The 12132-nt window shown below is 36.5% G+C and overlaps 1 protein-coding gene across 1 annotated transcript; it reads right to left on the minus strand.

Moving 5' to 3' along the window:
* Positions 1-7423: 7423 nt before the first annotated feature.
* On the minus strand, positions 7424-7822 carry LOC140163664 (uncharacterized). The gene has a single exon (XM_072186980.1). It carries the CDS (start codon positions 7820-7822, stop codon positions 7424-7426), a length of 399 nt encoding a protein of 132 aa, XP_072043081.1.
* Positions 7823-12132: the final 4310 nt, after the last annotated feature.

Below are 12132 nucleotides of genomic sequence, written 5' to 3' on the forward strand. Positions count from 1 at the left end.
TTGTAAAGAGGGCTAAAACTTGCAAAACGTACATAACTCATTAACAATAATAAATCAAGCAAGTTTTCAAAGTATATGATTTGTAGAATGCACTTTTGCAAAACATCAAAGCGTTATTTTTCAATAATATATTGATTAAGATAATGAAAATCGATATTTTGGCTGTTTGACCAAAAATACCGCGTCTGCCCTTATGATGGGATAATGGTATCTAGGATACAACACATGATGATAGGTGACTTAAGGGATGAGTCTATAGGAATAACGACCAAACAAAGAAATTCTTGTTTAAGCCGTAATATTGTAGTCTTTCAACCCTTTCACAACTTCAGCTGTGTAATTTACAAAAATTCCAAATAAAAAGTGGTTCTTTTAATTTTAGAAAATACATTAATAATCGCATTGGACTTTTCGTACTGATCGTACTATAGTGACCACCAGCCTATAATGTTCTAATCACACTATAGACTGGGATTACATGTGACGTCATTGCCAGGCAATTGGTCTCTATTGTTCCTTGTCCGGAAATATGCCCACGCAGTCAGGGACCGTGCTTTTAAAACTCCCGACAGATCACAATAAGGCCATTGAACTGCGTAGTAGCCATACGTACTCATTGAAGTATAACGGTAGCACGTTCCCTTACCGACTCATTATTAATGTGTGGAAAGGGGTCAGGGACGGCATTCTGATCATTCTAATCCTTTCTTTAGAGGTCAATAGATAAAAGAAAGGCCTTGAACACAGGTGCCGAGTTGTAGATAATATTTAATCATCAAAGCTGATGGCATAAGAAATTTCGAGGAGGCAGCGCTTATTATTTCTTGTAAACACAATCTAATGTGGTACTAACAACATGTAGAAGGCCGGGCGGGTCTGCAAATTAGTGCATGAAGCTAGTAAAGATATAGCTTTATGTTCAGTTTAATCAATTAAAATACTATGGCTGGATGTCAAAAAAATCGCGAGGCATTAAGTATTAATTTTTATATTATTATGACAAAATCAGTCCCTTCTCAATTGAATAGGCTCCGAGATTAGACTTTCCTTTCCAAAAATAAATTATATGGCCTAGAGGACATGATATAGGCCTAATCTAAACCCATATTCGGTATCCAGAAACCTTCACAGTCTGAGCGGCGCTTGCACTCGCATCGCATTAAACTAGACAAAGTTCGCTAAACTGAGGCCTGCTTCAATTGCCAACCTTTATCGAGGGGCGAGTTTGAGGTTTCATAGTCATCTATTACCTATACCATTTTTCACCCCGATGTGGCAGTGATGTCAACGCGTTGTGAACAGCTGTTTCGCTCGCGCATCTATGCGGTGTCTTTAAGCGCGTGCGTATGTACACCAGCGCCATCGAACTCCAGCGAGTGATGCTGCGCCTAATAAAATTCGTTTCATATCTCGTTCCCGCCATGAGTGTCGCAAAATACATCATCTCCCCGGGGGAGTACAGAGTTATGTTCATTGCATTCTGGAAAACGGACATTTCGGCTGGTGCCTTCATCACAAAAAAAGGAATCCCCGATCATCACGATAATGGCGCGCGATCACGAACACCCGGCAAGCGGCAGAGCGTTTCAACCAATGACAAGTCTTGATTGTGTCCGTTTGTCTGCAATGCGCGTGCGCCACGCCGCTCATTGCAACCGGCATGGTAGTATGAAACCAGCACAGAGGAGTAAGATATCTTACTCCTCTGTGGAAACCAGCTTTATACTGACGTGACCCCGGATGTGACGTCACTGTCACATCAGGGTGAAATGTAGTCTCGGTACCAGCCGGTATGTGCTCCTCCGTCACCGTTAGTGACGGAGGAGCACAAACCGGCTGGTACCAAGACTAGGTGAAATGGTATTGAACAACGCAAACCAGCCAAATTTGTCATAAGTTTGAATAGCCATTAGAACAACCGTGAATATAGTGTCAGAAAGTCTTACACATCTTAGTATAACCTTGTCGTTTAGTGTGATACTGAATGCAGCGCCATATTTGGAATATATTCGTACACGGTGTGGGCAAATAGTTGCTCAAATGTAGGCTAAGTAGGCCTAAATCATGAAAATCGCTTAATCGGAATAATACTAACCAGTAACGGACACTGAGACAGCACTACGTTTGAAGTTTGAGGTAAGTAAAGCTTTTCCTTGTTATAAAAAACAAGGAAAAGGCAGTCATTTTATCACAACGCGATATTTAAAAAAGTACATTTTGAGAGGGCCTACGCTGGTTCTTTTGATTCTAGTGTAAAATCTGTTCATCACATGTAGTCCGATTTGGTATCTATGGTCTCATCAAAGTCTTGAGAACTCTTTTTGATGTTATGTTGGTTAACAAAAACGATACTGTTAAAAATAGCGGTATTTATGCAAGCGACGTATCTATTGTGTAAAATGCATTGAAAATTGTCGGCTAAAGAGGGCATAAATTAAAATCGCGAAGAGTAATAGCAACAATAACTATCTACATTCCAAGCGGAAACGCTTTTCAAAAACATACCACCTTTTTCGGGCAATCGCTGAAACCGAAATATGAAATTCCAGGCCATCTGTAAAAAGTGCGTGAGCAGAAATGACCATGAACTTGGGTCACCGAAACAAGTGTTTATATTGGTGTCAGGCCTATCATAGTGATACAACAATTAGCCCCCAATAATGGCTTTCATTTGAACTGTTATTTGTTAAACTGCGATTTTTACTTTTGAGAAATCAATGAATGTATCAAAAAACTTTTCGAAAGTCGATTTAAAATGACAGTTATATTTTGGTGATGTCTCGGTCCCAGCCGGTTTGTGTTCCTCCATCGCTAGTGACGAAGGAGCACAAATCGGCTGGGACCGAGACTAATTTTGGTGATTATTTTATCGTAACTTTGAAATACGCTTGTACATCTTTTCAATTCTATTGTTGCCTTTATTAAATATAATGATCCCTTTTAACATTTTGACTTTCTATCAAGAATTCATTAATATATCATACAATGTGGGATACAATATCCCCAAAAAGATAAGACAGACATTTTGACATCAACAATAACATGCATATTTCCCAAGGGCATGTTACTAATACGCGCTAAAATTACTCTTCTCATTTTAACGGAGATAACTATTGGTGCTTTAAGTTACAATAAAATAATCACCAAAATATGCATATCCGGCAGATGCCTTGATATTCCTTTATTTTTTCAAATCCAGCCAGCTCCAATCAATTTACATTAATACTTTGACCATCGTATATGTCGTACTGAACCAGTTTTGTGATAAGAACTACAAAGGACGATTCTTCTAATGATTGAATTTTATGGAGAAGGCAGCATCAGATGACTGGCAAAAGGCAATAGGGACTCCTGTCTTAAAAGTGAAAGGAAGTAAATCTATGCACGTTTAAGCCCGTGCGACAATACTCAATTTGAGGTATGCACGTATATAGGAAGAAGAAGAACATCTAGGGTACGCAAAGGCTGTGTCCTGTCACCACTGCTCTTCTTGATTTATATAGACAAGGTCGCCAAGGAGTCTCTCAACAAAAGAACAACCCAAAAGCTCATAACCTGTAAAATGAGATGCCTAAGAAGAGCGGCTAACAAGTCAAGGTGGGATAAGATCAGAATTGAGGATATCAGAAAGATTCAGGGCGCCACATCAATCACAGACTACGTTCAAAGAATACCAAGTAAGATGGTTCGGTCGCCTTATGCGAATGCATGCTCACAAGTCATGTAATTCCCCTATTCGCACAGACATGAAGGACATTATTACCACCCCACAAAAGTAATAAAGTAAAGTTAGTGATAAAGATATTACCCGGCGGTAGGTCTGATCTCCCAGTCATTATGTTTTGTTCTCTCCTCTAGTCAGCCACTTGATTCCAACCTCACCAAATGCTTTAATTGCTTCTATTGTTAAGACGTTGGTACATGCTACTTTATTTTAGCACTTTCTTTAACACCGGATCGAACTTCTTCACTGAAGTTGAGGAGTCTGTTACGAGTCGTTAATGACCAAAACCACCTTTTTCCGAAATTCATTTCAGAATGCATAACAAAACACAGTTTGTAATTAAGTTAAGTCTTTTAATCAAAAGAGAAATGTTATTTGTAATGATCTGAAACATAAACATAGATACATGCAATCAAATACATCTATAATGAAAGTTTGATGATGTTACTTATTCAGTCGCTTTCTTCTTGGAGTTGATTTGAGAGTTCTGATGTCAATGTTCACTTGTCCTGCGAAGATCACTTTTCAACGAAATCCACTGAAGACTTTTATATCCTTTGTATGAAATCCTCGCATAGTTGACTATCTCCAAAATGGCGCTATTTTCACCTTCCACATAATTTCTAATGGAAAACAGGCCTGCATTCAGCAGTTGTCCCCCCTGTTTCCACTTACATTGACAGATGCGTTGTTTCATAAACCAGACTTCAGCAAGTCGACAGAAGAATATGTTCCTTTCTTGGAAGAGGTACGAACTTTGACGTATTCTAGATCTTCTCCGATATCACTGGATATAGTAGTACATTGACTTCATAAGATGCATTTTTAACTCTTTTAACCACTTTTTTGCGGTTTTCTTCCTTCTCTATACTTGTCATAATCACTCTGCGATTTTGTTCCGGACCACTCTTTAATGAGTTACCCTGAGCTTCCTTCGCCGTCTCATTGCGCCAGGCCATTTCTTTCTTTTGACCTTTTCCCGCCATATTTTGCTTTCAGTGTATCTGTTAAGGAGGTTTTAAACAAGCTCCACTCCTCTGCTGTGTCTTTCCGGTCTGAAAGATTGTCACACATTTTATGTGACATTTCCACTTATAACTATTTCTTGACAGGTGTCTTCTTCTCTGAGTTTATTCCAGTTGAGAGTGATTGTCACTGTTTTGACTTTGGAAACCGTTACATGTCTTTGGTGTGATTTCCTAGCAAGTATAAAGACTGTCTGCGATGCCTGCTCTAGGTCATTCTACTTATACCAAGTGTGAATTTGACTTTTTATGTGTTGGAAGAATATTATTTTCATTTGTTTTCCCACTCTACCGTTGAAATCTTTCCAAACTACTGAATGAATCGTTGCAGGGTGCATGATATTGTATTTTTCCTTCCAGTCTTATCTGCCTTTTCATAAAACATTAAAGTCAATGTGGTCCACACTAGTCTTATATTACAACATTGCTAAGCCCCAGTAATTTTATAGGTTGCTTTCATATTAAAACGACACGCCCAAAGTTGACCATTTTCTTGTGATCGCATATGTACTGCAAAGGTGCGAATTATATGGTATGGATTGACTCTTGTGTATTATTATCTTTTTATGTCTTGGGTATAGTAGTGGTTCGCCTTACCACTTGTTCTATGACAATTGGCAAACACGAACAATAACAGCTTACATGGCTGATGTTGAGAAAAGCTTTGCTTACTTAACTTTAAGTATTATTTTCATATAGCTTAAAACAAAGGTCATTTTATCCAAGGTTTTATTCCGAACAGAGAAGCAGACAAAGAACAAACATATAAAATTACTGTTCGTAACTTGTATAATTTTTTACACACGTCATGTATTAGCGGTCCAATCGTTCCCTTGTGGCTTTATGGTGTTAGATGACCAATATTATCTAAACAGATTATCGAGTAATATGAATAATGGTCGTAACTGATAGCTACCTTGTAGAAAGTGATATAGCTGCCACTTGTATTATATTTGGAGATATGTGTATATAAGTTACTTATTACCGCCGAGAATCTGTTCTAATTGGATAGAACTAATATCCTACTATACAATATCTGTACTTTCCTGCAAACACAAAATGTTTTGGACTTCATTCTTAAAAGGTCTTCAAAGGCTGCCAGAAAACGTTTAAATGTCGGGTTATATAAAGGGCATAAGGGGTATAAAAAGTTTTAATAACATTCAAAAACATTTGTTGATAACCTACTGCAAATATTCGAACATAATGTTATTCAAGTGTTGACAAAATATTTGGCAAAAAATGTTTGTAAAAAATAATTTACAATTACATTTTGAAAACATTTTAAAAATATTGTTGTAGTGTGTTCTCATATAAAACGTTTTTAAACATTTTCACGACCTTTATATAACCCGACATTTAATGTTATTAAAACGTTTATTATCTAAACCTAAACCCAAAATTTAACCTGTTTAAAACATTTTAAAAACATGTTTGTGTTTGCTGGGTTATCAGCGCATGGAGCATGCATTGGCAGTATTGCTTGTTCTGGAGGCGTTGTCATCTATCTATTCATCCCATTCTAACCTTTGACCACTTGTACCAAATGCGAAAACAAAGACCTCTATGACATTGTTACATGGCCATGCATACCCAAAGCTGCTTCTACTGGAGTAAACTATACTTAAACATAATCAATAGCATTCTGCTATAGAAAATGTAAAAATATACTTCGGACAAACATAATTCTTTATTCACTCAAATTAACTAGCAGCCACGGCACTTACTTTGTCTTCAACGTCCACGCAAATACAGGAAAGTTTAAAAGTATAACAAATGGACACAGGACTACAAAAATAACGTACTGTGAAAAACTTAAGAAATATTAATGTCCATGGAGAAAACAAAGTACAAGGTCATTATTATATCATAAGATATAAAAATCAAAAATAAATCAAACACAAATCCACCGTGACAAATCGAAAGATTTTAGAATTGCTTGGTAATGTTACGAAACAAATAGTGCCTGCGTATTGCAATTACAGGGTGATTCAAAATGAAGTAATGACTCATGTCTGTGTTTATATTTTGAATCAGTTCATTGCACACTTGAGTAATAATGTAACGCAAAACTGAGTATTTCTTAAAATAAAACATTAGGGACACACCATTTGACTTCCATGGGGGCTTGTTGAGGTCGGGCAAGTCTTTTGGGGTTTTAAGTGACATTGGGAATTATTATTATTATTAACGGCATTTATAAAGAGCCTTTACTAAAGGACAAAGCGCTGTACAAAACAAAAACAACCTTAAGAAATAGAAAAACATTTTTAAAACAATCAATACCTTAAAAATACACACATAGCATAATTAAAGAAACAGTTAAAAACATGATACATGTACAAGTAATGATTCCCATCCTAAAATAATTACCAAAATGAAAACAGAAACCTTATATAATGTACAGAAGTAAAAAACTATTATAAAGCATAACTGATATACGCTAAAAACCATTTCTAAAAATTAGGCAAAAACACTAAAACATATCAGCAAGGAGGCGGTGAATTACTTATATGGATATAAGTAAGTTTTGAGTTGTTTTTTAAAAGCATACACAGAGTTACAATTACGCAATGATGTTTGGATAGAGTTCCATAGTCTGGGTGCAGCTACCCGAAAAACATTGTCGCCATAGGTGCGACGGGTGCGTGGAACTTGGAGGAGGTGTCTATTTTCAGACCGGAGATTTGTTCTGATAGGTGAGTAATATGCGAGATGTGAGGTATGAAGGGCCGAGTCCATTGAGGCACTTAAAAGTGAGTAACAACACCTTGTAAACAACTCGTTTCTCAACGGGAAGCCAATGGAGTCTGTCTAAAAGAGGTGCTGAAGGATGGTATCTATCAGTCCTGAGGACAATTCTCGCAGCACGATTTTGAAGTTCCTGAAGCTTTTTCCTGTCCTTCGAAGAAATACCGAACCGAGAATTTGCGTAATCGGGTCTAGACAAAATAAGTGTGCGTACGAGGTGGTGACAGCTGTCAATGGTGATGAAGCGGCGAAGACGGTACACATTCCTGAGATGGAAATTCACAGATTTAATAGTAGCTTTTACATGGTCCGTCATAGACATGGTGGCGTCAAACGTGACACCTAGGTTTTGATTTTGTCAGAGCGTAATATACGGGTATCACCAATTTCCAAATACATGTCTCCAACTAACTTCAAGTTATATGGCGACGCCGCGATAAAAAATTACGATTTATCATCATTAAGTTTCAACTTGTTACGAGACATCCAGTCACTTATTTCTTTGATACACGATGCTAACTTCGCCACAACTCTCACTCTATCCCCATCAACCTTCGGGTCAAATGTTAAATAATGTCGTCAGCATACATGTGGTAACTAATGTCATGTTTACGAATAATAGCACCAATTATACAGAACAAAGAACAACGGGCCGATTACCGAACCCTGTGGAAGACCATAGCTGAGGCTTTGTACCGCAGATGAACCATCTCCAACACACGCACGAAAAGAACGGTTGCTGAGGTATGAGTTAATCCACTTCAAGGCAGAACCAGTTATTCTGAAAGTGGTCAACAGCCGATTCGACAAAATTTCGTGGTCAACGGTGTCGAATGCGGCTGATAGATCGAGCATGACAAACGCGACAGCGCGGTTTTCATCAAGTGCTTTCAAGATGTCAGACTTAACACAGAGCAAGGCCGTTTCCGTGCTGTGTAATGCTCTGTAAGCGGACTGGAAATCTTCAACCAGACAATTTGACTCAAGGTGATCTTTAATTTGAGCGCAAACAATTTTTTCAATGAACTTGGACCAGTAGTTGATGTTAGATACCGGACGAAAGTTCTTGAGGACGTTTTTGTCCAGAGTTGGTTTCTTAATAATGGGGCTAACCACCGCCTTCGTGAGTTTAGAGGGAAAACACCACTGTCAAGTGACTTGTTAATGACAGCTGTAAGTGAATTAACCAAGATGTCACGGTTGTCTTTTAAAACACTCATTGGAATCCTGTCCAGAGAACAGAACTTGTTAGCAGCAGAGGCAACCATTTTTTGAACTTCAGTTGCAGTGACTAAGGAAAACTTACTCATCGGAGGAACGGAGTTGGACATACATACACTACTACTTAAATTGCCATTATCATTACCATTCATTTCCAGCTCACGTCTGATTTTAGCAACCTTCTCAGTGAAAAACTTGGCAAAGGAATTACTCAAGTCATTTAACGAATCACAGTCTGGTAAATGTACATTATTTGTGTTCAACAGAAGAGGTTTTTGTTTCTATAAATAATTTCAAAGCTGTCGATGATATTTGTATTAGTAAATATATGTTTGTACAATCTATCCAGGCAAAGGAATAGTTTCAACAGTATCATTGGCACTTTGGTTTATGATATGTGGGATATGTTTATATCCCCACATAAAAGTTAGAGTTACCCACAGAGCATGCATTTTAATTCAAATAGGTTTCTTATTGCTGCTCTGGATAAGTCGTATGGATACCAATTAACTAGGTCTTCAAGTTTAAACAATCTTTTCAATGTCAAACAAAATGAACATCGAAACGTATTCATGACGCAAAAATAAATAAATACCAAGAAGCGGTAAAATTTGAGCAGGATAGCTAACATTAACAAGTATTTTGTCCTGGTTCATCACATTCAAGTTCATGGAAGATTGCATTTTTCTTTCTCCAACATTGCTTCAACGCATACACAAGTTTAATTAATTCACTATTTTGTTTTCAATCTTGCGTACACGTAGAAGTAAGCATTATCACAAGGAATCACATCATCTCAAATGATAGCTAACGTCTTCACACAAATCTTCTTGTAAATAATTATAATTATTAGAAGCACTAACGAAATACATGTAATAAAGTGTATGCAAAGTATATATACATATGTAAGATTTTTCATGAAATCGTTACAAATTTGTCACCACATTGGTGAAACATTTGATTAAAAAAAACCTCTTTTACATCAAATACTGTATTTTCCTATACGTTTAAAGTCTCTTTTAATATGTTTAATGCACAACCACCTGTACCCGGGTATAGAGTTATTTCTCTTCTTTTTACCGATCAGCGTCTTGGGGCTGTAGTTTTCCCTCCAGCTTATAATCTAAAGGTAAGCATGGTAAGCTAGTGGGATATAGGATTTGATCCACTTTTAGGTCATGGACCTTTTGCAAAATACCATAGTCGTCAAACCGAGCTTCTTCACTTTCAGAAGATTACCAACCTGGTTTGCTAATACTACAACGCCCTTTATTTTAATAATAAACATTATATTTTGTATCAATGAATAACCAAGGATTTTGTTCTCTGTTCTGATACCAAGATAAGAACCCAAAATCCCCATGGTGGAATTTGGAGACCTACAGATTATTGGCAAAGGCTTAATGAATAAATAGAGGAAGTACGCAAGTATATAGTTACGTCATAATCGAAGTCGCATTTTGAAAACAATATGCTTCATGGTTGGCACGAATTATGAGTAGTGTAAAGGAATTTCGGGAAGATTTACGGATAACTTAACACATTTTATTCATTTTTAAAGTACATTGAATGGAAATGGATGACCGGCCATAAGGAGTAGTAAACGAGTTATCACAAACCTTTATATTCGAATATCATCTAATGTACATTATGAATGTCAAAATTACTTTAAGAGAGGTCACTCTTTTGTTAAAATCTGATGCAGGTAACCACCTTTAAAAAAACTTTCTTTTCTAAAAACAATATCGTAGAAAGAAAAAAGAAAAAATTTATCTAAAAGGTAATTATTTTTACTACTTTTTGCCAACATTAAAATATTTAAAAAAAATATCAAAATCTTTAATGCGTATATTATAGAATGGATTTACAAAAAAATATTTTTATAAATTGAGAAAAAAAATCTTAAACTATTATGTGATATATGTAGCTCTCTGTGTTTGTGTTCACGGGAAAACAAAACAAGCAGAGTCTTGTATGCTTGACTACTGACTGTATCCTGATTTTCCGACTGATAAAGAGGTTTTATTCTGTCGTCGCTGTCTCGGGTGAGGAACTTAAAATATGTGGCAACAACGTACGCTGAGAGAGGCATCATGTAGCAACAAATGATACATCTTCATGAATTTTCTAATGCGTGGATACCTGTTAATGTAAATCTTTGAGCATGAAGAAGAACGTACTTTATAATTTACGCAGAAAGTTCGCGGCACACCTTCGGTACATACTACGTAATATCCGGTTAGGCCGAATTTGGCACATAGGGGGCCTACATAAATATGTCAATCCCGTCAAAGTCACGTCGATTTTGGCATTAATTACGCTGTTAAAATGTCAGACCATTTAGCATCATCATGTTTATCAATTCCAAATGAAGTGTATTGCATTAAATAAGGTTAAAATATTTCACGCATTTGTTAAAATCAGAAATGTTTTTTCAGAAAACGTTCTATATTCACGAAAGCTGCATTTAGCAGACAAAAAAGAAAGAAGGAATGATTGTTCATGCTAATTTGTGCCCTGAGTAATTTAATTTGATGATTTATCTTTGTTTACAAAGTTACATGAGTGATGACATTTTGGGGAATTCCCCTCTCAAATTGAGCAAAACAAGTTGAATCATATCTAATTTAGAATATTTGGACCCCCCCCCCCCGAGGTTGTAAAGTGAAGATGACATCACGGGATTTCCCGCAGGAAATGATGTCATGTGAAAGATTAATGTTACAATTAAGGCTTGGGAATTTCCAAGATCACATTTGGCTATTAATATTTGGGATTCCCACTGCTTGGTATATAAGAAAATGTAAACACAATTATTCACAGTTTGTAGTGTTGAGCTGGGCTAGCTAGCTAATATGCTTACAGTCCAATTCCTTCACTTTCAGAAGATTACCAACCTGGTTTGCTAATACTACAACGCCCTTTATTTTAATAATAAACATTATATTTTGTATCAATGAATAACCAAGGATTTTGTTCTCTGTTCTGATACCAAGATAAGAACCCAAAATCCCCATGGTGGAACTTGGAGACCTACAGATTATTGGAAAAGGCTTAATGAATAAATAGAGGAAGTACGCAAGTATATAGTTACGTCATAATCGAAGTCGCATTTTGAAAACAATACGCTTCATGGTTGGCACGAATTATGAGTAGTGTAAAGGAATTTCGGGACGATTTACGGATAACTTAACACATTTTTATTCATGTTTAAAGTACATTGAATGGAAATGGATGACCGGCCATAAGGAGTAGTAAACGAGTTATCACAAACCTTTATATTCGAATATCATCTAATGTACATTATGAATGTCAAAATTACTTTCAGAGAGGTCACTCTTTTGTTAAAATCTGATGCAGGTAACCACCTTTAAAATTACTTTCTTTTCTAAAAACAATATCGTAGAAAGA

Source organism: Amphiura filiformis, chromosome 1 (genome assembly GCF_039555335.1).
Source record: "Amphiura filiformis chromosome 1, Afil_fr2py, whole genome shotgun sequence".
NCBI lineage: Eukaryota > Metazoa > Echinodermata > Ophiuroidea > Amphilepidida > Amphiuridae > Amphiura > Amphiura filiformis.

Coding starts and splice junctions, on each gene's coding strand:
- LOC140163664 (XM_072186980.1), bottom strand. CDS start 7,822: ATGTCTATGACGGACCATGTAAAAGCTACTATTAAATCTGTGAATTTC.